The 25,071-nt window shown below is 56.6% G+C and overlaps 1 protein-coding gene across 3 annotated transcripts; it reads right to left on the reverse strand.

Annotated features, from left to right (window-relative positions):
- On the reverse strand, window positions 1-23,157 carry FAM20A (FAM20A golgi associated secretory pathway pseudokinase). Of its 3 annotated transcripts, XM_064150649.1 has the most exons (11): window positions 22,753-23,150; window positions 14,235-14,419; window positions 13,485-13,535; window positions 12,987-13,065; window positions 12,204-12,296; window positions 7,838-7,953; window positions 6,556-6,736; window positions 5,738-5,847; window positions 4,937-5,018; window positions 4,793-4,852; window positions 1-691 (listed from the first exon to the last, which is right to left on the reverse strand). In XM_064150649.1, exons 1-11 carry the CDS (start codon window positions 23,067-23,069, stop codon window positions 427-429), a joined length of 1,539 nt encoding a protein of 512 aa, XP_064006719.1. In that variant the 5' UTR covers window positions 23,070-23,150; the 3' UTR covers window positions 1-426. The 3 variants fall into 3 exon arrangements, with proteins under 3 accessions (XP_064006719.1, XP_064006720.1, XP_064006721.1); XM_064150650.1 differs by lacking the exons at window positions 6,556-6,736; window positions 7,838-7,953 and having other exon boundaries at window positions 22,753-23,154; XM_064150651.1 differs by lacking the exons at window positions 4,793-4,852; window positions 4,937-5,018 and having other exon boundaries at window positions 542-691; window positions 22,753-23,157.
- Window positions 23,158-25,071: the final 1,914 nt, after the last annotated feature.

Genomic DNA, 25,071 nt, shown 5'->3' on the forward strand with positions numbered 1-25,071 from the left:
TGAGAGGAAATTGCTCTTGGCATCTCTTTATTCAAGCTTCATCCTTGGATCTAGTTTGTGTCCTTCACCAGCAAAGAGCAAGAGCCCTGTGCTGGCTGAGCAAACCCATGGCCATGTGTTCCCCCACCCTCCCAAGGGCATGCCCAGCAGCAGGACAGGAGATCACTGCTTTTCCACGGCAGAGCTGGTGCTGAGGTGGTTTGGCTCTGCTGCAGCCACACCACAACTTACCAACACACTGGCCAAGCACAGAGGCTTTGGCTGAGTGCTCAGCATGTGAGCCCAGCGTGCTGCTTGAAGTCCTTCTGGAGAGTTTTCCCCATCTCAGTCTCCACAGGTGTTTGTAGCTGGAAGCTGCCAACTCCTAAAACTCCCCACTTGCCTTGCAGGGCTTTTTCCTGCCTCTGGGCAGGGAGTTAAGGACTTTTAAGTGGTCAGCTTCACTCTGTCAGGTGCAGGAGCCTTGGGCTGCGTGGTGTCGTTGGCCACCACCTTGGCTTCTCCAAAGGTGTCTATGCACTTCCTCACAGCTTTCAGGATCAGCTGTAACCTCCTGTCCAAAGCCAAGAGGTGGGGCTCGGTCAGGATGGGCGCCAGGCGGTCCTGCAGGAGGGACTCCCGCATCACATCGCTGAGCCGATACTCAGGCTCAGCCAGCAGCTGCAGCCGTAGCAGGGTGCTCCTCTTGATCCTGGAAAACACACAGCTCTGACATCCTCCTGGAGCAATGCCTGAGGGAACTGCAGGGGTTTAGTCTGCAGAAGAGGAGGATGAGGGGAGACAGAGCACTGGAACAGGCTGCCCAGGGTGGTTGTGGAATGTCCCTCTCTGGAGATATTCCGAACCTGCCTGATGTGTTCTTGTGCTATCTGCTCTGGGTGATCCTGCTCTGGCAGGGGGGGTTGGACTGGATGAGCTTTCAAGGTTCCTTCCAGCCTCTGAGGTCCTGAGGCTCTGAGGTCCTCAGGCTCTGGGATCCTGTTATTCTCATTGCACTCTACAACTGCCTGAAAGGAGGTTGGAGCAAGGTGGGGGTTGGGCTCTTCTCACATGCAGCAAGTGAGAGGACAAGAGGAAATGGCTGCAAATTGTGCCAAGAGAGGGTCAAGTTGGATATCAGGAAAAATTCCTTCCCTGCAAGGGTTGTCAGGTGCTGGAACAGGCTGCCTAGGGAGGTGGTGGAGTCACCATGCCTGGAGGTATTTAAAAGACCTGTGGATATGGTGCTGAGGGACATGGTTTAGTGGCAGTAATGGGGTTGTGAGCTCCAGGTGAGAGGTCAGGCTTGATGATCTCAAAGGCCCCTTCCAACCTCAGCAGTTCTATGATTCTCACTTGATGATCTCAAAGACCTCTTCCAGCCTCAGCAGTTCTATGATTCTCACTTGATGATCTCAAAGACCTCTTCCAACCTCAGCAGTTCTATGATTCTGACTTGGTGATGTCAAAGGCCCCTTCCAACCTCAGCAGTTCTATGATTCTGACTTGGTGATGTCAAAGGCCCCTTCCAGCCTCAACAGTTCTGTGATTCTGACTTGATGATCTCAAAGACCTCTTCCAACCTGAGCAGTTCTGATTTTAACTTGATGTTCCCTAAGACCTTTTCAAATCTTAGCAGCTCTATGACTCTCTAAGTGCCTTACAGCATCCCAGCAGGCAACAGCTGAGCCAGGAGGGAGGGCAGAGGTGGGTGAAGCTACTTGTCAAAGAACTTTGAACAAAAGCTTCCCTTTTCTGAAGGAAATGACAGTGCCTGCAGAAACCTCTTCCCCTTCCCAGTCTTATCTGCAGTGCAGAAAGAAAAGTGTGGCAGAAGCTATTGGCCATCAGTGGTCCTCCTCTGAGTCACAGATGACCCAGTCCCCAGCTCACTGCAGGGTGCTGCCATGTAGCCAGGGCTGCCATTTCTGGGATGAGGGCAGAAAGGGAGGTGAAATGAAGAGGAATGAATGAGGAAAACAAAAAGACTTCACTCAAGACTGAGCAGGAAGAGGGAACATCTCCTGGAACTGATTTTCACCCTAAGAGCTACTGAGATTTAAACACTCTTTCCCCTTGACAGAAAGTGGGATGAAAAGCTGCAATCTTAGAACACTTCTGGGAACAAACCTGAGCGTTCTGAAGTCATTTGTTTAATCCTCAACAAAACCATTTTGACTCCAGCATCTCTGACTCCTAAGTTAATCAGTGCTTTTAAGGACTGCCCTTTAAATCTTGGAAACAGAGTTGTCCACGTTCAGGGAGCCATTCATTGAGCTGAGCCAGAATTTTCAGATGGGGAAAAGGTGCAGCCAGAAACATTTTAACCAGCCCCTGGGTTTGCCTTTATGCCTGTTGTTTACCCAGGGCATCGACTGGGAACAGTCATGTGGCTGCCTGCAGCTCCAGCAGGACACAGGCTGTTCCCTTGCCAAGTGACAAGCTGCTGCCTGCTGCTGTGCCTGGCAGAGCAGTCACTGAGCTGCACCGAGGCTCTGGAGGAGCCAGGCAAAGTGCAGGGCTTTAGTCTGCCATGGGCTGCTCAGGGAGGTGGTGGAGTCACCATCCCTGGAGGTGTTTAAGAAAAGCCTGGATGAGGCACTTAGTGCCATGGTCTGGTTGACTGGCTAGGGCTGGGTGCTAGGTTGGACTGGCTGAGCTTGGAGGTCTCTTCCAACCTGCTTGATTCTATGATTCTTGCATTGCACCAGGGATGGAGGAAGGTGCTGTGCCCAGCTGCCTCCTGCACAGTGCCTGCCACTGGGGCAGGTGACTTAAATGAGGGCTGTAGTCTTGGCTGCCCACTGCCAGCCTTGCTTTGGTTGTAGAATCATTGAGGGTTGGAAAAGACCTTTATGATCTTTGAGGCCAACCATTAACCCCACCCTACCAAGTCCACCACTAAGCCATGGCCCCAGGCACCACGTAGGGATCACAGAAGGGACCTCAAAGATCATCTGCCACCACAGGCAGGGTCACCTCCCACTAGAATAGGTTGTTTAAGGCCTCATCCAACCTGGCCTTAAACACCTTCAGGGAGGTTGTGGAGCACAGAAGCACCCAATGTGATCTTTGATCACATTGGGTGCTTCTGTGCTCCACAACCTCCCTGGGCAACCTGTGCCAGTGTCTCACCACCTTCAACCTGTGCCAGTGTCTCACCACCCTCAACCTGTGCCAGTGTCTCACCACCCTCACTGCAAAGAATTCCTTCCTAACATCCAGTTTGAATCTCTCTCTGCCAGTTTAAACCCATTCCTTCTCACCCTGCCATTCCAAGACCTTGTCAATAGTCCCTCCCCAGCCCTCCTGTAGCCCACTTCAGATACTGGAAGGCTACCTGGCTTTTAAGTACCTCCAGAGATGATGATGACTCAACCACCCCCTTGGGCAGCCTGTTCCACTGCCTGAGAACCCTTTCAGTGAAAAAATTGATCCTAATGCTCAAATCTCCCCTGGTGCAGCTTGAGGCCACTGCCTCTTGTTCTGTCCCTTATACTTGGGAGGTGACAGCAACACCCAGCTCACTACAAGCTGTCCCTAGGCAGTTGTAGAGAGCAGTGAGGTCCTCCCTTGGATCTATCACTGGTTACTTTGGAGGTGAGACCAACACCCAGCTCACTACAAGCTGTCCCCTAGGCAGTTGTAGAGAGCAGTGAGGGCTCCTCTCAGCCTCCTCTTCCTACTTAAAACCCAAAATTCAATTTATCAAGTGCTAAGCCTGGCAATCAGGCTTTAAATTGCTGCTGGAGCAGAGGTTCTGCTGCTGCTGCTGCTGCTGCCAGAGGAAGCCTCGTCCAGAGCAGATGTGAGCTGCGCTGACTCTGCCTGCGCTCTCCTCCCAGGCAAGAGGTGACTGAGAGGCTGCTGTGGGTAAACACCAGCTGTGTTTGCTCTGCTCTGAGCAGACAGGAGATGGAGAGCAGAATGGTCTGACCCATGGGGAACAGCTAATTGAGGGCTGAAACAGTTACATAAGGAACAATGGAGGGAGTCGGAGCTGGAATGCAGCCCTCAGCCCTGCTCCTGCCCCGCAGGGCAGCTGTTAGCCTGCTGCTTGTACTCGATTGCTAAAGATGTGACCCAGAGCCTTCTATGGACCTCATCAGCCACAAAGAACCTCGTTGCCAGGTTAAGTGGGGGCTGTTCTCAGGCTTGTCTGTGCCTTCTTGAGGGTCTTGACCCTCTCAGGAAGAAGCCCATCTCTTACTGCACAGCTGTGGTTGTGCCGTGCACTGTAGCTGGAGCAGTGCTGGAAGAGGAGAGCAGCAGACCCAACGTGTGGGACAGGAACTGGTGTGGGAGCTGTGAGAAGCAGCTAAAAATACCAGAGGAAGCCAAATGGAGCGAGGAACTCAGCTGGGAGAGAGAGGAGCAGGGTTTAGCAGGGAGGTGAGCAGCTGCTGTTCAGCATCCCCTGTGGCTGGAGAGGTCCCTCTCATCCAGAGCGGCTGGAGGGCTTTGTTCCTGCTTAGGTGTATGTAGCTTGATATCATGTTGGAGCAAGAAGCATTGAACACATCAGCTTGGAAGGGACACTCTTGCCCAATCCCTCCCTGCAGTCAGCACAGACATTTCCAACCAGACCAGGTTGCTCAAGGCCCATCGTTTGACCTTGAATGTCTCCAACACATCTCAGGGCAACCTGTTCCAGTGTTCCACCACCCTCACTGTGCAGAACAATGTCCTTGGGAGGGGACTCAGTGGGCTGAGTCCCTCTAGCTGGTCAGGCCAGGCCTGGATTGTTCTCTTTACTCAGGTTAACCTTTTTGCTTCTGACGTGCCTGGGAAGGAAGATGGAGCTGGCACTTACATGCAGCACTGGGAGAGCGGGGCCAGGATGGAGGTTTCATCGTGGGAATGCCGCCCAAACCTGGGGGGAGGTGAAGCAGAGAGCACAGAGCTTCAGTGCCTGCCCAGCACCCTCCCCCTCCCTGGTGTCCTCCTGCAGCCTCACCCTCTGGCATTGTCCAGGTGCAGCAGGAAGCCATCGTCCCCAAACTTGGTGAACATCTCGTAGTGGTGCCGGTCCATGTTCCCTGGGCAAGGGCAGGCAGAGGAACAGAGTTGCCCTTGTGCAGGACCAAGAACTTCTCTGACTTCTCCTACCTTTTCTTTCAGATCTACATGAATTAGTTGTTGCCTTGCTGGGAAGGGGTTACCATGCTCAGAGCTGCTGCTTTCACCTTGCTGAAGCCCCCAGGCAGTGGGCTGGGTGACTGAGAGAGTCGGGGGTCTTCAGTTTGAGGAAGAGGAGGCTGAGGGGAGACCTCATTGCTGACTACAGCTACCTGAAGGGACATTGTGGAGAGGCTGCTGGTGATAATTGGAGACAGAACAAGGGGGAATGGCCTCAAGCTGAGGCTGAGGATGTTGGACATCAGCAAAATGTTTTTCATGGAGAGAGTGGTCAGGGACTGGAATGAGCTGCCCAGGGAGGAGGTGGAGTTGCCCATCCTGGATGTGTTTAAGGGTGGTTTGGATGTGGTGCTTAGGGCTATGGTTTAAGGTGAATCTTGTAGAGTAGGATTCTAGGTTGGACTTGGTGATCCTGAGGGGCTTTACCAACCTGGATGTTTCTGGGAGTCTGGGGGGGGGTCTCCCTTTGCCTACAGATCAGAAGGGGTGTGGGGAGGCAGCAGTCCCTGGAGCAGAAGGGATGTCTTTGAGAGACATCATGGCATGGGAGGGCAGAGAGAGTGCTGCTGGAGGCTCAGGCAGAAGGAAGGAAGGAAGGTGACTGCCCCCTGCCCCATACCTGTCAGGAAGTCAAAGATGGCCATGTCGATGACGTTGAGCAGTCTGTTGCCGTTGCTGTAGGGGTAGATCTCCCTCACCGTGTTGCAGTAGAGTGGATTCACTTCCCACCTGCAGGAGATGGAGGAGGAGAGGGAGTCTCACTCAATGGTTGCTGCTGCCGTGTCCCAACAGCACCCCAAAGCCACTCTCCAAGGTGGAGATGGAGAAGAGGAGGGCTTACATCTCCCTCTTTGTGCATGCAGCAGGCTGGAAGTAAAGCCCAGGCAGTGCCCAGGCATTCTTTGTCTAATTGAGGGCAGTCTGAACCTTGGTCTTCCTCTGCCTTGGACACACAACTTGCATCCACCCATCTTGGAATCACAGAATCAGGCAGGGTTGGAGGGGACCACAAGGAGCAGCCAGTTCCAACCCCCCTGCCATGCCCAGGGACACCCTACCCTAGAGCAGGCTGCACACAGCCTCAGCCAGCCTGGCCTTAAACACCTCCAGCCATGGGGCCTCAACCACCTCCCTGGGCAACCCATTCCAGCCTCTCACCACTCTCCTGCTCAACAACTTCCTCCTCACCTCCAGCCTGACTCTCCCCACCTCCAGCTTTGCTCCATTTCCCCCAAGTCCTGTCACTCCCTCACAGCCTCAAAAGTCCCTCCCCAGATTTTTTGTAGCCCACTTCAGATGCTGGAAGGCCACAAGAAGGTCACCTGGGAGCCTCCTCTTCTGCAGCCTGCAGAGCCCCAACTCTTTCAGGCTGTGCTTACCCTGCTGTGCTCCCTGCACTGCAGAGCTGGGCAGCAGCAGCAGCATTTACCCACTTACTCCTCTTTTCCATCGAAGGAGTAGGAGCGGATCCATGGGTTGGGGATGGAGAGTCGTGGGGCCAGGTTGAGAGACGGCAGGAAGGCAGAGAGGGACCCCTCCAGCAGGTGAGGGTTGCCGCACACCGCGTACTCTGTCTTGCACATGTAGGGGCACTTGGCAAAGAAGCAGACGTTGCTGGCTGGCAGGAGAAGAGAAAGGAGCAATGATCCCCAGGGGACTGCAAGGTAGCCTGAGCTGACCTCAGCCCTTTCACATGTAACGGTGACTGCGTGGCTTGTGGTACAGGCAACCACATCACGGAGGTGGAGCTGTGAGGGCATGGCCAGCACTTGGGCTTTGCTTGATGGACAGGCCTGGAGGAAGTTGTTGAGCATGAGAGTGGTGAGAGGCTGGAATGGGTTGCCCAGGGAGGTAGTTGAGGCCCCATGGCTGGAGGTGTTTCAGGCCAGGCTGGCTGAGGCTGTGTGCAGCCTGCTCTAGGGTAGGGTGTCCCTGGGCATGGCAGGGGGGTTGGAACTGGCTGATCCTTGTAGTCCCTTCCAACCCTGACTGATTCTAAGAGAGCTGTTACAGGCATCAGAGGTTCCTACAGCTGCATCCATTTGCCTGGGAGAGGCGGCTGGTGGCAGTGACAATTCCTCCAGCAAACCCAGGATATTTTACTGCCACCATGACACAGCAGAACCTGTTCCAGTGTGGGGTTGGCATGGGAGTTGGAACTAGATGATCCTTGTGGTCCTTTCCAACCCTGACTCATTCTATGATTATATGATGCTATGATCTTCAACTAGAGCAGGTTGCTCAGAGTCCCAGCCTGACCTGGAATGTTTCCAGGGATGGGGCAGCTCCTTGGGTACCCTGTGTTAGTGTCTCACCATCCTCACTGGAAGCAATTTCTTCCTTCTACCTAAATCTCCCTCTTCTAGTTTCAAACCATCACCCCTGGTCCTGTCAGAACAGGCCCTGCTAAAATATTGTTCCCATCTTTATTGTAGCCCTCCTCAATATTGAGATAGATCTGTCAGGTGATTCCAGCTGGAGGCTAAGGGACACCTCTGCTGTAACCCTGGTTTTGGGCATGTTTCACCCAAGAATTTCATTTCTGCTCAGCAGCACAAGTCCTGCTGGTCCCCTTTGCCCTGCTCTTCCAATCCCCAACGTTCTGTGACTCTGTTAGTCCATGTGGATGGAAGGGACCTCCAGAGATCATCCTCGAGTCCAACCCCACTGCCACAGCAGGGTCACCTCGGGCAGGCTGCATAGCCAAATGCTCTCCTACCTGGTGAGACAAAGAAGACACTCTGCAGGATCTCGTTCTTGGTGACCTCCAGGATCTCCTTGGTGACGTTGATCAACCTCCCAACTGTGGGTGGCACCCTCCTGAAATCCAGGATCCTGCACCAAAGGGACAGCAGTCAGAGCCTGCGGTGCCAAGGGACATTACTGCACAGGATGGCAACGTGGGACAGCAGAAGCTGCCCTTGTCCCTTCCCTTGGTACACCAGGGGCCTTTTGCTGTGTGGCCAGCAGGGCCAGGGAAGTGATCCTCCCCTTCTACTCTGCACTGGTGAGACCCCTCCTGGAGTACTGTGTCCACTTACAAGAGTGCTCTGCATGTGCTGGAAGGTGTCCAGAGAAGGGCCATGGGGATGAGCAGAGGGCTGGAGCACCTCTGCTGTGAGGAGAGACTGAGGGAGTTGGAGCTGGTCAGTCTGGAGAGGAGAAGGCTCTGAGGTGACCTTCTTGTGGCCTTCAGTATCTGAAGTGGGCTACAAGAAAGCTGGGAAGGTACTTTTTAGGCTGTCAGGTAGTGATAGGACTGGGGGGAACAGAACAAAGCTAGAAATGGGTAGATTCTGGCTGGATGTTAGGAAGTTCTTCCCCTTGAAGGTGGTGAGAAGCTGGAACAGGTTGCCCAGGGAGGTGGTGGAAGCCTCATCCCTGGAAGTGCTTAAGGCCAGGCTGGATGAGGCTGTGACCAGGCTGATCTAGTGTGAGGTGTCCCTGCCCATGGCAGAGGGATTGGAACTGGATGATCCTTGTGGTCCCCTCCAACCCTGACTGATTCTGTGATGGCTGAACTCAGATGGATTTTTCCTTTAGCTTCTTTCTAGCAGCTCTCCAGGATCACCTCACTCCCTGGATCAAAACAGGGCTGAGTTCAGACTTCTGCTCTGCCAACAGCTGCCGCCTGGAACCATCTGGGTGTTCTCCAGGATCCCTCTGCCTTTCTCTGTGACTGGTTTCTCCCATCCCTTGGCATGCAAGCTGGGACCTTCAGGAGCCCAAACAGCCCCTTGGGACCTTCTGTGCTGTGCAGTCTGCCAGCGAGCAAAGCTGTGCTGAGCCTGGTGCAAGGCGGCTGCGGCAGCGGGAGGTGAGTGAGGAGCCATGGCCCCGCTCACAGCCACTCAGGCTTGGCTGATTCATCCCAAATGTGCTTCAGAAACCTCAGGGCCTGGGGCAGGAAAGTGTAGTCATGTCAGGAGTGGAAAGCTGCTGCTGAGTCAGTACCGTGGGGGTGAAGCAGCTCTTGCTGTGCTTTGGTGCCTGGGTAATGCCCTCTGTGCCTGAGCAGCGGGCACGGAGCAGGATTTAGCCTGTTACTTATTGAGCAATGTTTAAAGTGGGGAGGAAAAAAACAGACTATTTGCTTTCATCTCACATCTTTCAGCTCTAAAAACCACAAAGCACTTTAGAAAAGCAGTCCAGCCTATTTTGGTTTTATTCCTGGTGGTGGAGCCTGGGCAGCAGAGAGGCAAACTGGTGGGAGGTGAGGCAAGGTGGAAGGGCGAAGCTGGAAAAGGAATTCATTCTCCTTCATTCCCTCTCCAACAGCCTGAGCTCCAAGGGTTACAGGCCAGTCCTGCTTAGCATGTGAGCTGGACACAGTCCTGTTCAATATCTTTATTGATGACCTGGATGAGGGGATTGAGTCCAGCATCAGTAAGTTTGCAGATGACACCAAGCTAGGAGCAGGTGTGGAGCTGTTGGAGGGTAGGAGAGACCTGCAGAGGGACCTGGCCAGGCTGCATGGGTGGGCAGAGGCCAATGGGATGAGATTGAACAAGGCCAAGTGCAGGGTTCTGCACTTTGGCCACAACAACCCCAAGCAGCACTACAGGCTGGGGACAGAGTGGCTGAGAGCAGCCAGGAAGAAAGGGACCTGGGGGTGCTGGTGGATAGTAGCTGAAGATGAGGCAGCAGTGCCCAGGTGGGCAGCAGAGCCAATGGCATCCTGGGCTGGCTCAGGAGCAGTGTGGGCAGCAGGACAAGGGAGGTTCTTCTGCCCCTGTACTCAGCACTGCTCAGGCCACACCTTGAGTGCTGTGTCCAGTTCTGGGCTCCTCAATTCAAGAGAGATGTTGAGGTGCTGGAAGGTGTCCAGAGAAGGGCAACGAAGCTGGTGAGGGGCCTGGAGCAGAGCCCTGTGAGGAGAGGCTGAGGGAGCTGGGGGTGTGCAGCCTGCAGAAGAGGAGGCTCAGGGGTGATCTTATTACTGTCTACAACTACCTGAAGGGAGGCTGTAGCCAGGTAGGGGTTGGGCTCTTCTGCCAGGCAAGCAGCAACAGAAGAAGGGGACACAGTCTCAAATTGTGCTGGGGGAAGTCTAGGCTGGATGTTAGGAGGAAGTTGTTGTCAGAGAGAGTGATTGGCATTGGAATGGGCTGCCCAGGGAGGTGGTGGAGTCACCATCCCTGGAGGTGTTGAAGCAAAGCCTGGCTGGGGCACTTAGTGCCATGGTCTAGTTGACTGGCTAAGGCTGGGTGCTAGGTTGGACTGGGTGATCTTGGAGGTCTCTTCCAACCTGTTTGACTCTATGATTCTAATTAGAGACCCCCATCTACCAGCACCATCAAAGATCACTCTCCCTTCATGATCTGAAAGGTCTTTCCCAACTCTCAGAGTCTCTAATTCTATGCTGTTCAGTGCTCATCCCAGGGAGGGGAAGGAGGCTGCTGCCCTCCTCTTCTCAGAAGGGCATTTTTGATTCTATTAAATACAAAGCCTGCTGGGAAGAGGTGCTGGGTTAATTGCTCATTAGCTGAGGGTTTGAAACTGCAGTGCTGCAGTAGATCTCAATGCAAACACTGCTTGATTGCTGATTGAGAGTGTGACTGCTTCACCAGGAGAGGATCCAGGCTGTGACAGAGCTCATCTTTGCACTTTGGTGCATGAAAAGGACAATGTGTGTGTGGTTGTGGATGGTCAGGTGAATTCCTGAGCCATCTCTAGCCTGGGCTCTGCCTACCAGCCTGTTCTGGTGGAGGCTCTAGAGATCAAGTCTTATGAGGAGCAGCTGAGGGGACTGGGGTTGTTTAGTATGGAGAAGAGGAGACTGAGGGAGGACCTCATAGCTCTCTACAACTCCCTGAGAGGAGGTTGGAGTGAAGTGAGGGTCAGTCTATTCTCTCTAGTATCAGCTGATAAAATGAGAGGAAAGAGCTTGAAATTGAGCCAGGGGAAAGTTAGGATGGAGATTAGGAAGATTTTCTTTGCTTCAAAGTGGTCAGGGCTGCCCAGGGAGGTGGTGGAGCCACCATGCCTGGAGGTGGACAGGAAAGTGCAGGCATGGCACTTTGGGACACAGTTTGATGGCCATGGTGGTCAGGTCTATGGTTGGACTCAGTGACCTTTCAGGGCTTTTCCAGCCCAAATAATTCTCTGATTCTTGTGTAGAGGCCAAGGCAGAGGCCAATGGGATGAGACTGAACAAGGCCAAGTGCAGGGTTCTACACTTTGGTCACAACAACCCCAAGCAGCACTACAGGCTGGGGCCAGAGTGGCTGAGAGCAGCCAGGCAGAGAGGGAACTGAGAGTGCTGGTAGAGAGTAGCTGAAGATGAGGCAGCAGTGTGCCCAGGTGGGCAGCAGAGCCAATGGCATCCTGGGCTGGCTCAGGAGCAGTGTGGGCAGCAGGACAAGGGAGGTTCTTCTGCCTCTGTGCTCAGCACTGCTCAGGCCACACCTTGAGTGCTGTGTCCAGTTCTGGGCTCCTCAATTCAAGAGAGATGTGGAGGTGCTGGAAGGTGTTTGGAGAAGGGCAGCAAGGCTGGGGAGGGGCCTGGAGCAGAGCCCTGTGAGGAGAGGCTGAGGGAGCTGGGGGTGTGCATCCTGCAGCAGAGGAGGCTCAGGGCAGAGCTCATTGCTGTCTAGAGCTATCTGAAGGGAGGCTGCAGCCAGGTGGGGTTGGGCTCTTCTGACAGCCAACCAGGGACAGAAGAATGGGACACAGTCTCAAGCTGTGCCAGGGGAGGTCTAGGTTGGATGTTAGTAGGAAGTTGTTGTCCAAGAGAGTGATTGGCATTGGAATGGGCTGCCCAGGGAGGTGGTGGAGTCACTATGCCTGGAGGTGTTGAAGCCAAGCCTGGCTGGGGCACTTAGTGCCATGGTCTGGTTGCTTGGGCAGGGCTGGGTGCTAGGTTGGGCTGGCTGAGCTTGGAGGTCTCTCCCAAGCTGGCTGATTCTATGACTCTATAACCCCTGGACTTCAGCCGAGAGCCAGAGCCTCCCCATCCCCAGATAACCCAGCAGCAGCAAAGGGTGCTGCGAGGCAGTCAGGTCTGTGGGGCTGGGCAGCTCTGCAGGGCTGAGCAGGGCTGAGCAGGGCTGCTGCCTGCCGCAGGTGCCTGTGCAGGTCCCTACCTGTCCAGGTGGAAGGCAGCGATCTCTGCGTTGTGCCGCTGGAAGTCAACGAAGTAGAACAAGTCCTCAGGAGTCTCTTCCTCACGTCTCTGCCTGGGAAAGAGCAGGGGGTGGTTCACCCACCTGGGCCCAGCTGGCAGGTGGTGGCACAGGGGCAGTGCACCCAGGGGTGCAGTGCACCCAGGGGTGCAGCCCATGGCAGTGGAGTCGTTTCGGCTCTGGGGGTAGCTGGGTGCAGGGGAGGGGAGCTGCGGCTGCCGTGATGTGATGTGGTGAAGAAATTCTTTAGGGAGGGTGGTGAGGCCCTGGAAAGGGCTGCCCAGAGAAGCTGTGGATGCCTCAGCCCTGGAAGTGTGTAAGACCACTCACTGAGAGAGTGTCCAATGATTCTCTCTCACTGAGAGAGTCATTGGACACTGGAATGGGCTGCCCGGGGAGGTGGTGGAGTCGCCGTCCCTGGAGCTGTTCAAGGCAGGACTGGACGTGGCACTTGGTGCCATGGTCTGGCCTTGAGCTCTGTGGTAAAGGGTTGGACCTGATGATCTGTGAGGTCTCTTCCAACCCTGATGATACTGTGGTACTGTGATACCAAGCTGGGTGAGGCTTTGAGCAACCTGGGCTAATGGGAGGCGTCCCTGCCCATGGCAGAGGGTTGGAAGTAGATGGTCTCTGAGGTGCCTTCCAACTCCAGCCACTCTGGAATCCTGCATGCCTGTCCTGGCACCCTCTGCTGCAGGCTCCGTGAGCTGTGGCTCTTGTGGTGCTCTTACCAGTGTGCCTTACCTCATGGGCTTGAACATGGCTTTTCCAAAATCCTGGAACCTGAGGACCAGCTTCAGGTGCACACCACTGGGCTTCACAACTGGAGAAGGCAACAGGCTGTTAGCTGCCTTGGCAGTGTGGTGAAGCACCAGCTGCACACTCCAGTGGGGTTCAGCTTTCCACCCTCCTGAGAGCATCCCACAGCTGATGCCAGCTGCTCTTCTCTCTGCTGACTCTCTCCTAGAAGAGGTTTTCCTTCCAGCACTTCTCCCAACACCCATTTCTTACATCCCCTGGGGACTTTTCCTCCCCCCCCAGTAGAAACCAGCGGCCCACTGGTGTCCTGACACCCAGATGCCAGCCTCTCTTGGGGTGGTAGGGTTTAATGGAAGGGAGAAGGGCCTGGCAGTGCCTGGCATTTTGTTGCCCTTGCTGAGGTGGGGATGGAGCAGCTGGGGACTGGGGTGAGCTGAAGGGCGGTGTGTGAGGGGACAGCAGGGACCCGAATGCCACACTCACTCTGGCTGCAGTCGCAGGCTCCCAGCAGTGCTTTCTCATCCTGGCTGTAGTCTGCAAGGGCAGGAGGAGTGGTGAGACCTCAGCAGGCTCAGACTCTTGCTGCTGACCCCTCCTCCCAGGACTGGGCATGCAGCAAGGCACTGCCTGCGTCAGTGCCACCTGCACAGCGAGGGCTACAGTCTCCTTTTTAGGCTGTCAGGGAGCGAGAGGAGTGGGGGGAATGGAGCAAAGCTGGAGGTGAGGAGAGTCAGCCTGGAGGTGAGGAGGAAGTTGTTGAGCAGGAGAGTGGTGAGAGGCTGGAATGGGCTGCCCAGGGAGGTGGTTGAGGCCCCATGGCTGGAGGTGTTTGAGGCCAGGCTGGCTGAGGCTGTGGGCAGCCTGCTCTAGGGTAGGGTGTCCCTGGGCATGGCAGGGGCGTTGGCACTGGCTGCTCCTTGTGGTGCCTTCCAACCCTGACTGCTTCTATGACTCTTTTTGGGGGGTGCTGAGGCAGACAGTTGGGATTAAACTGCTGTGCAACAGGTCCCCAGCCTGGCTGGCACCAAAAAGTGCTGCATTGAGGACCACAGCCAAGTCCTTCCTCCCTCCTCACAGCATGAAACCTGCTGGGAAGCTGGCAGAGGGCTCAGGGCTCCCTCCAGTGAGGGACAGCACAACCTTGTTTGCCAAAGTGACCTTGAGGGGGGGTTGGAGCTCCCCACGCAGCTCCCAGCGGTCTCCTCTCCACCCCTGCAGCAGAAGGGTGCTTACCAGCACTGATAGTGGTGAAGTCCTGCATGTCCCGCAGGAGCCTGGTGACAGTGGGGCTGGAGCGTGGGTAGAGCCCATCTCGAGTGATGCCCAGGTGGAACTGCAGCCAGCTGGCCTCTGCCCGCAGCAGCAGCGGTGCTGCTGGGGACGTCAGGTTCAGCTCCTCCCTGTAAAGCTTGTGTCGCCTGCAAGAGAGGGGTTATGGAGTGAGGAGGAGGAGCCCTGGGCTGGAAACCTTTCCTGCTCAGAGCCCAGAGGCTGTCAGGGAGCAGGGAGAGTGTCAGAGAGCAGAGCCTGAGGGCACAGGGTGGGTAAAGAGCCTGGGTGCTACCCAAGGGGAAACTGAGGCAGGGTGACTGAGAGGGTTAAAGGACTCACACTCTGTGCCACCTTCTTGCCTCTGCAAAGCCCTGGGAAAGCAGCCTCAAGCAGGAAGATGAGGGACTCTGATGTCTTCTCATTGCCCCATCAGGGCCAGGAGGGGTGCCAGGGCAGGGCTACACATCTCCAGCAACACAAGAGCTGCTCTGTGTGACAGATGCAGTGTGTGTGACACGATTCTTCCTGAAGGGACTGCAAGATCCAGGCCAGACTTGGGAGGGCAAGTGATGTGCCAGCAGGTGACTTGGTCTAGATGACTGGCTAGGGCTGGGTGCTAGGTTGGACTGGCTGAGCTTGGAGGTCTCTTCCAACCTGATTGATTCTGTGATTCTATGACTTATGACTTTTCAATGAGGGGTCTGGAGAGCCCAGGGCAGCAACAGGAGCTTGTCTGAGCAAGCCTCCATAGCCAACTGTCCTTATCATAGGATGCTTTAGCTTGGAAGGGACCTGAAAGCTCATCCTGCTCCAACCCTGGGACACCTCCCACTAGAACAGGTCACTCAAGGCCTCATCCAACCTGGCTTTGAACACCTCCAGGGAGGTTGTGGAGCACAGAATCACCCAATGTGATCAAAGATCACATTGGGTGATTCTGTGCTCCACAACCTCCCTGGGCAACCTGTGCCAGTGTCTGTCCACTAGAACCCCCTCTTAACATCTAGTTTGAATCTCTTCTCTCCCAATTTAAACCCCTCACATCTCTGCCAGAGTAGTGTCCTGAAGCTGGAGGTTCCAGGGCAAGAAAACCATCACCAAGGGTCACAAACTGCCTCCCCCACCAGATCCACAGCCCTCAGTCTGGTGTGCCAAAGGGATGTGGCAAGCCTGTTTGGCAGTATCCTGCCCACCACCTTCTGGAAGTGAAGGTTGAACCCAGCCCCTTCTTGGCAAGCAGAGCTGAAGTGGCCTCCCAAGTTCATTAATGACCCCCCCCCAAACTTCCCCCCACTTGAGCAGCACTTTCCTCAACCTCAAGGTCCCCAGGGCTGGAGCCATACTTTGGTAAAGTGCCATCAGGAGGTGACTTATTCCACCCCGTGGAGGACACAGGGTTGGTTTCTCATTAACAGCAGCAGAGAGCAGCTGGTCCTGATAACTGATGGGAAAACAAAGTTCAGTTGGCACTGGAAGGGCCAAGAAACATCCATGAATGAAAACAAGGAGCTGGGGGCTGAAACCTGTGGGGCATGAACCACTCTGCTCTGCCCTGCTGAGACCTCATCCTGAATACTGCTTTCAGTTTGGGGCTCCCCAGTTGAAGAGGGACAGGGAACTGCTGGAGAGGGTCCAGTGGAAGGCTATGAGGATGATGAGGGGACTGGAGCACTGCCTGATGAAGAGAGGCTGAGGGACCTGGGGCTGCTTAGTCTGGAGAAGAGAAGACTGAGAGGGGATTGAATCAATGTTTATAACTATCTGAGGGCTGGGGGTCAGGAGTGGGGGGGACAGGCTCTGCTCACTGCTCCCTGGGATAGGACAAGGAGCAATGGATGGAAGCTGCAGCACAGGAGGTTCCAGCTCAACACAAGGGGGAACTTCTTGACTGTAAGGGTCCCAGAGCACTGGCACAGGCTGCCCAGAGAGGCTGTGGAGTCTCCTTCTCTGAAGCCTTTCCAAGCCTGTCTGGATGTGTTCCTCTGTGACCTGAGCTAGATTGTGTGGTCCTGCTGTGGCAGGAGGGTTGGACTGGATGAGCTCCTTGAGTCCCTTCCAACCCCTAACATCCTGTGATCCTATAATCCCTTTGGGTCCCTTGCAACCCCTAACATCCTGTGATCCTATGATCTCTTTGGGTCCCTTCCAACCCCTAACATCCTGTGAGCCTGTGATCACAGGCTGCAGTAACCAAGAGGACAGTGCAGAGCCATAGGATCATGATGTGCTTGTTCCCATCACCAACTTTGCATCCCTCCCCCAATGGATCTGGTGGTTTCCTTTGCAGGAGAGCCTATCCCATTGCACCAGGAGAGTATTGTTTCATTTTCAAGGCCTCTATGGATGTGTTTTTCTGTGATCTGTGCTAGATTGTCTGGTTCTGCTCTGGCAGGGGGGGGTTGGACTCGATCTCTTAGGGTCCCTTCCAACCCCTGACATCCTGTGACAGAGAGGGAGATGCTCAGACCCAACCCAGACCCTCTGGGAAACACAAAGATGGAAAGCAGGAGGCTTTGCCCTGCCCAGCTGATTTTTTTTCCTCTCCCCCTCACTTTCCCAGGTCTTGCCCAATGCAGACAAAAGTAAAAGCAGGGAGGAGAGGGAGGCTGGAAGGCCGTGGCTTTCAGGCTCAGCAGGAGAGAGGAATGTGCCCTGGGCTCTGCTGGAGTTCGCTGTCTGCAGCAAGTGGGTGCTGGCTGCACGCTGAGGTTGGGTCGATGCTGGTGAGTGGGAACAGCTCTGCCTCGTGGGTGTTGCTGGGGGTTATTTTTTGCTGCAAACCAGCAGGAAAATGTTAAGTTTTTGGTTGTTGGCTGGGTTTCCCCCCCCCCCCCCCCTCTTTTCCACCATCCATCTCCATCCAAGCAGGCTAAACGGTGTGGTTAGTCCAGCCCTAACCATCAGCCAGGGCTGAGCCTCCCTGGTGGTGAGGGAAACGTTTCAGTAGCATCCCAGGAGCAATCTAGGAAAGGGAGAGAATCTGTGGTGGATCTGCAGGTCAGAGCAGCCTGGTCCCTCTCCCAGTCTGTTTGCCTTCCAGTTGGCCCAGGTCAGCCACAGCACAAAGTCCACAGGCAGGTCAGCAATCAGGGTCTCGGAGCACTTCTCCATCCATGCAGTTTAGGAGGGAGCTTGAGTGATTCCCAGCTGAGTGCCCAAGGGAGGAGGGTGTGCTGCTGCTGCTGGGGGCTCACCTGGCCCTGAGCTGGCCACTCTGCAGGGGCAGGGCTTTTAGGGCATGTCTCTTTGCTCAGCCCACCTGCCAAAGAAGGCAGGAGCTCTACTTCTAGGTTGGGAGGAGGAGGAAGAGGACGTGGGAGCAGACTAAGCCCTTCTGGCTACTCTGCACAAGGATGTGGCCCTGGGATGCCATCAGCTCTGATGGACATTTCTTGACCTTCCAGCATGCTGCCACGCACCAGGTTTTGTGTGGGTGAGTCTTTGAGGCACAACCTTGGCTGCCCTGCCACAGGTGTGGCCAGTGAAGACCTCAGTGTCATTTAGAAGGATGATTCAGGAGTATTACCTTGGGAAGCCTCTCAACCATTCAGCCACACTTTCTCTCCTGCCTCCCATCCCCCCAGCTTGCTCCCCACTGGGTAGCAGTGAGCAGGAGCTTACTGCTGGGGAAAAAAGGCAGCAGTTGTGCAAGGGGAGGCAGTTCCCAGCCCAATGCCAGCATGGCCCCTGACCTGGGCAAGCTGTTGTAGGGCCAGCAAGGTCTTTGCCAACCTGTAACCCCCAAAGCCAGCCCCCTCTGCCTCCCCAATTCCTTCAGGGTTCCTAAAATACTTCCCTCTCAGAGCAGCTGTCTGCAAAAGCCAGGATGATACAAAAACCTGGGCTGATTGCTGCTGGCCTATAAAGAGCCCTGGGCTTGCCCTGGCTCCCTGCTCTGCCAGTGTGCTGCTGGGCTGCAAGTGGCACAGCATGAGGGGTGATGCTGGGCAGGGGGCATGGTGTCCACTCCTACCACACATGCCCTGGCAGCAAGCTGGTTAAAGAGTGTGGAGTTTTGAATCTGTTGGTTCAAGGATAAAAACAGTCTCTGGAGTCTGCAAGGGTGGTTCATAGAATCAAGCAGGTTGAAGAGACCTCCAAGCTCAGCCAGTGCAACCTAGCACCCAGCCCTGGCCAAGCAACCAGACCATGGCACTAAGTGCCCCAGCCAGGCTTGGCTTCAACACCTCCAGGGATGGTGACTCCACCACCTCCCTGGGCAGCCCATTCCAATGCCAATCACTCTCTCTGACAACAACTTCCGAACAACATCCAGCCTAGACCTGCCCTGGCACAACTGCAGACTGTGTCCCCTTCTTCTGTTGCTGCTTGCCTGGCAGCAGAGCCCAACCCCACCTGGCTACAGCCTCCCTTCAGGCAGCTGTAGCCAGCAATGAGCTCTGCCCTGAGCCTCCTCTGCTGCAGGCTGCACACCCCCAGCTCCCTCAGCCTCTCCTCACAGGGCTCTGCTCCAGGCCCCTCCCCAGCCTTGCTGCCTTTCTCCAAACACCTTCCAGCACCTCAACATCTCTGTTGAATTGAGGAGCCCAGAACTGGCCACAGCACTCAAGGGGTGTCCTGAGCAGTGCTGAGCACAGGGGCATAAGAACCTCCCTTGTCCTGCTGCCCACACTGCTCCTGAGCCAGCCCAGGATGCCACTGGCTCTGCTGCCCACCTGGGCACACTGCTGCCTCATCTTCAGCTACTCTCTGCCAGCACCCCCAGGTCCCTTTCTTCCTGGCTGCTCTCAGCCACTCTGTCCCCAGCCTGTAGTGCTGCTTGGGGTTGCTCTGGTTTTGAAGAGGTGTGGGTGGGTTTTGTTGCAGTGCCCTCTCTGTGTTCCTGTCTGTGGCTCCAGCTGCTTCTGCAGCCTGCCATCAAATCCTGGTCCTGGCTGGAGTGCTGAGGATAGGCATGGAGATGTCAGCAGGCAGTACACAGCCAGCACCACCGAGGTAGGTTGTGTTCTGCTCTCCTGCCCATGAGGCAGCAGCTTCACTAAGCCTATGGATTAGGAGAGGAAGCCATGGGCTTCTGGGTGCCACTGGTTGAAGCCATGGGCTCCTGGGTGCCACTGGTTGAAGCCATGGGTTCCTGGGTGCCACTGGTTGAAGCCATGGGTTCCTGGGTGCCACTGGTTGAAGCCATGGGCTCCTGGGTGCCACTGGTTGAAGCCATGGGCTCCTGGGTGCCACTGGTTGAAGCCATGGGTTCCTGGGTGCCACGGATTGAAGCCATGGGTTTCTGGGTGCCACAGGTCGGTGCCTTGGGTTTCTGGGTGCCACAGGTTGAAGCCATGGATTTCTGGGTGCCACAAGTCAAAGCCATGGGCTCCTGGGTGCCACAGATTGATGCCATGGGTTTCTAGGTCCCACAGGTCAAAGCCATGGGCTCCTGGGTGCCACAGGTTGATGCCATGGGTTTCTAGGTCCCACAGGTCAAAGCCATGGGCTGGGCTCCTGGGTGCCACAGATTGATGCCATAGGTTTCTAGGTCCCACAGGTCAAAGCTATGGGCTCCTGGGTGCCACAGGTCAAGGTCCTTGGCTCTGAGTGTTTATAGGGACAGCTCTTTCACTGACCACGGCAGAGCAGACGTGAGCTCAGACATGGGTTCTGCAGTGCTTCTGGTGAGGCAGAGATTCCTCCATGCCAATAGCAAAGCAGCAGCCTTATGAAATGCAGCAGGGCTGGCAAGGGCCATCTCATAATCCATTCCATTTGCAGCAGAGGCTGAGTGTCACCTGGGCCTGCCCTGCTGGCTGGAGGCTTCTCCTGCTCGCGAGCATCATATATTTCATTTCAGAGTGACTGAGGAACAATCAATACTCTGCCTCCCTTCTCCTTCCTGGAGGTGCACAGCCAAGTCAGTCAAGGGCAAACAGCATCACAGCTTTCCTCCTGGCCACATCCTCACCTAGAGCTCAGGAGGGAAGACAACGTGTGGCCATGGCTCCATCACAAGCAGCACATCTAAACAGAGCAGCACGTAAAGCTGTGGGAGGCAGACTTCTCAGCAGAGCCAGGGCTGTCCCACAGGTGAGGCTGGCACAGATGGAATGCCAGTGCTGCTGCAAACGCTTGGCACTGGGTGCTCAGGGCATCTGGTGGTGCTTAGGAGCCATTCAGTACATGCCACGAGCTACTTTGGTTCAGATCTCTCATCCCCACCAGGCTTGTGCTTGGGAAGCATCCATCTTGCTGCCCAAATCCCGATGTCTCCAGAAGGCATTGCTCAGCTCTGAGCAGATTTATCTGAGGATGGTCGGTGGCACAGCATGGCCACGTCCTGACAACACTCAAATCCACCACCCATGGACTTCAAGAAGGATTTGACCTGCTCCAGAGTGACTCAAGCAAGGGATGAACCTCACAGGGGTGACCCCCAGCCGAGCACATGGGGCAGCTCCTGGTGCTGCCCAAACCACAGAGGTAATTCTTTGGTTCTTTCCATGGTCACTTCCCATCATCTCCTCCTGCAGATTGTGCCTGAAGCCAGGCCTGGGTGAGGCCCACAGAAGAGGACTATGCATGGAAGTGGAGAAGCTGGGAGCTTGGACGTGCTGCCTGCGCAGCTTAGCAATCGGCGAGCGGGAGGCAGGAGGAGCAGTCCCCTCTGCAGGTAGGCACCAGCCCGGTCCCATGAAGGGGGCAGTGAGGCAATGCTGTGACTTCAGCACTCTGGCAGCTTCTGTGCAGAGGTACCAAGGGTGACCTGCTTCAGCACCCCATCACCACAGGCATCCCAGTGGATCTGAGCTGGTGCATGAGGGAAGAAGCTGGTGGGGTGCAGGGATGAGCAAGGATGCCAGGGCTGTTTCCAGTGAGGATGAAAGCCTCACAGGAGGGCAGTTAGACTGGCAGTTCAGAGGCCCTGGCGTGTGAAGCCCCAGCAGCTGGGTCATGTGTGATGCTCAGGGATGGTGCTGAGCGTCACCATTCACCCCTGAGGCAGGGACCACAGGGGTTAGTGGTGGCAGAGAGCCAGGAGAGGGGACAAACTGAGCCAGAGATGCCAGGGGGTACCCAGTGGGTGCACGCCCAGGCAGGAGGCGCTTAAAAGGGATCGGAGGGGAGAGCTGCTCAGAACAGGGTGCTTCTGGGGTGGCTGTGCAGGGGGTGCCTGGAAGGGATGCCTGGAGGGAGGGTGCCCAGGGGATACCCACGTGAGGAGTACTCAGGAAAGGGGTGCCCAGGAGATGCCCAGGGAGGGGTTCCAGAGAAAGAGGTGTCTGAGGGGTATCTGCACTTGGGAGTCTCATGCAGGAGTTAACCAGAAAATGCCCCTGCAGGGGGTGCTCGGGAAAGGAGTGCCCAGGAGATACCTATGAAGATGGTGCCAGGGAGATGTTCGTGGAGGGGCTGCCCAGGAAGGAGGTGTTCAGGAGATGTTCATGCAGAGATCATCCGAGAGGTGCTCATGCAAGGGGTGCCCATAGAGGAGGTTGTGCCCAGGGAATACCTGTGCTTGGGATGCCCATGCAAAGGGTGCCCAGGAGATGGTCATGCAGGGGGTGTCTGGGAGGTGCCCATGCAAGGAGTGCCCATAGAGGAGGTCATGCCCAGGGGATACTTGTGCTTGGGATGTCCATGCAGGAGGGGTCCGGGAGGTGCCCATGCAAGGAGTGCCCATAGGGGAGGTCATGCCCAGGGGATACCTGTGCTTGGGATGTCCATGCAGGAGGTGTCTGGGAGGTGCCCATGCAAGGAGTGCCCATGCAAGGAGTGCCCAGGGGATACCTGTGCTTGGGATGTCCATGCAGGAGGTGTCCGGGAGATGCCCATGCAAGGAATGCCCATAGGGGAGGTTGTGCCCAGGGGATACCTGTGCTTGGGATGTCCATGCAGGAGGTGTCCGGGAGGTGCCCATGCAAGAAATGCCCATAGGGGAGGTCGTGCCCAGGGGCTACCTGTGCTTGGGATGTCCATGCAGGGGGTGTCCAGGAGATGCCCATGCAAGGAGTGCCCATAGGGGAGGTCATGCCCAGGGGATACCTGTGCTTGGGATGTCCATGCAGGGGGTGTCCAGGAGATGCCCATGCAAGGAGTGCCCAGGGGATACCTGTGCTTGGATGTCCATGCAGGAGGTGTCCGGGAGGTGCCCATGCAAGAAATGCCCATAGGGGAGGTCATGCCCAGGGGCTACCTGTGCTTGGGATGTCCATGCTGGGGGTGTCCAGGAGATGCCCATGCAAGGAATGCCTATAGGGGAGGTCGTGCCCAGGGGCTACCTGTGCTTGGGATGTCCATGCAGGGGGTGTCCAGGAGATGCCCATGCAAGGAGTGCCCATAGGGGAGGTCATGCCCAGGGGCTACCTGTGCTTGGGATGTCCATGCAGGAGGTGTCCGGGAGGTGCCCATGCAAGGAGTGCCCACAGGGGAGGTCATGTCCAGGGGATACCTGTGCTTGGGATGCCCATGCAGGGGGTGCCCGTGGAGGGGGTGCCCGTGGAGGGGGTGCCGTGCCGGCGGGACGCACCTGTTCCAGCGAGCCGCCTTCCGCCGGTAGTACCTGAGGGCTTCGCGGGCGCCCAGCAGCGGCTCGGCGGGGCCCCGCGGGCCGGCGGCTCGGTACAGCGGGTGGGCGAAGAGCCGCCGCAGCGCGGAGGCTGCTCGGGAGCGGGGCGGCGGAGCGGCGGCCGTAGCGGCGGCAGATCGGCGGCGGCAGGCGCAGCCCGGGGCTCTCGCCGCCAGCTCCCGCCGTGCCCGGGGCCAGAGGTGGAAGTAGAGATCGGCGGCCAGCAAGGCTCCGAGCAGCAGCAGCACGGCCGGGCGGTCCCGGCGCGGCCCCGGCATGGCCGGTGCGGGGGAAGCGGCAGCGGCGGGCACGGACAGCTCCGGCAGCGGGCAGCAGGCGCCGCCGCCTCCCGGGGCAGGGCGCATGGGGGAGCTCGAGTGGCGGAGCCGGGGGGTGCGGGCACCCCGGGGCGGGGACCGGGCAGAGCTCCCGGGGCTCGGGGCGGGGACCGGGCAGAGCTCCTGGGGCTCGGGGCGGGCTCGGCGGCCGGCACCGGGAGGGAGGAGGGAGGAGGGAGGGGGTCCCGGAGAAAAGTCAGGGTCTAGCTCTAGGTCCGGATCAGGAGACAGGCAGAGGCTGCTCCAGGACCGAGCGACCTCCAGCTCTGCCGCCGCCCCTCCGCATCGCGGCTGCCCGCCCTGTGCCTCCCTGCCTCGCTGCGGGCTCCCCCCACGCCCGCTCCTCACCCCTCGGCTCTTTCCAGGGGCTATCCCCCGTCCTCCCCCCCGCTTCCGAAGGCGGAATGTCCGCCAGGCCGAAAGCCCTTTGGCAGACGCTAGGAGGTGGCGAGTGGGAAGCTCAGGGCAGTGTCTGAGTCGGGGTGCGGAGGTGAGATGCTGAAACACCTCTGGGTGGCTGTGGGCAGAGCCCCTTGGGGGGTTGTGACCCCACAGACCTTCCGTGCCGCTCCTCAGCGCAGGGATCAGATCCTGCTTTTATTTTCTGAATGACTTGGAAAAAAGAACCAAGAAAAAGGGGGGAAAGACGAGGAAACTCCTCCCTGCACTTTGCTGGGAGAGGTTTGGCTGGGGGGAATGTGCTCGGGCTGGGACCCACGGGGCTCATGGAACTGAAGAGCCCTGCAATGAAGACAGCCCAGCAAGGGAACAGGTTGAGGAGCAGCAAGCCAAGGGAGGGAAATGGAGGAGAAACTGGCTGTAAACAAAGGGAGCGTGACTAGACTAGCCTGGCTCCAGCGTTCTGCTGAAGGGAGAACAGAAAATAAGCTGCAGGAGGAGGGAAAAGTCAATGATGTTTTCAGCTGTCTGGACCAGAGTTCAGCTTTCATAGAATCATAGAATCAAGCAGGTTGGAAGAGACCTCAAAGATCATCCAGGCCAACCTAGCACCCAGCCCTAGCCAAGCAGCCAGACCGTGGCACTAAGTGCCTCAGCCAGGCTTTGCTTGAACACCTCCAGGGACGGTGCCTCAACCACCTCCCTGGGCAGCCCATTCCAATGCCAATCACTCTCTCTGACAACAACTTCCTAACAACATCCAGCCTGGACCTACTCTGGCACAACTTGAAACTGTGTCCCCTTGTTCTATTGCTGGTTGCCTGGGAGAAGAGCCCAACCCCACCTGGCTAAAATGCCCCTTCAGGTGGTTGTAGACAGTAATAAGATCACCCCTGAGCCTCCTCTTCTGCAGGCTGCACACCCCCCAGCTCCCTCAGCCTCTCCTCACAGGGCTGTGCTCCAGGCCCCTCACCAGCCTTGCTGCCCTTCTCTGGACACCTTCCAGCACCTCAACATCTTTCTTGAATTGAGGAGCCCAGAACTGGACACAGCACTCAAGGTGTGGCCTGACCAGTGCTGAGTACAGGGGAAGAATAAACTCCCTTGTCCTACTGGCCACACTGCTCCTGAGCCAGCCCAGGATGCCATTGGCTCTCTTGCCCACCTGGGCACACTGCTGGCTCACCTTCAGCTACTCTCTACCAGCACCCCCAGGTCCCTTTCCTCCTGGCTGCTCTCAGCCACTCAGTCCCCAGCCTGTAGTGCTGCTTGGGGTTGTTGTGGCCAAAGTGTAGAACCCTGCACTTGGCCTTGTTCAGCATCATCCCATTGGCCTCTGCCCACCCATCCTGCCTGGCCAGGTCCCTCTGCAGGGCTCTCCTACCCTCCAACAGATCAACACCTGCTTTGCATGCAGCACTGCGAGGGGAGGCTCTGTGAAGCGTCCTGGGGTCAGGGGGAGTTTGGGCTCTGCATAAAAAAAGGCATCAGTGGAGATGCTGGATGAGCACCTGTCCGGGAGCCTGGGATGCTCCTTTTGGTG

Source organism: Pogoniulus pusillus, chromosome 11, assembly GCF_015220805.1.
Source record: "Pogoniulus pusillus isolate bPogPus1 chromosome 11, bPogPus1.pri, whole genome shotgun sequence".
NCBI classification, from domain to species: Eukaryota; Metazoa; Chordata; class Aves; order Piciformes; family Lybiidae; genus Pogoniulus; species Pogoniulus pusillus.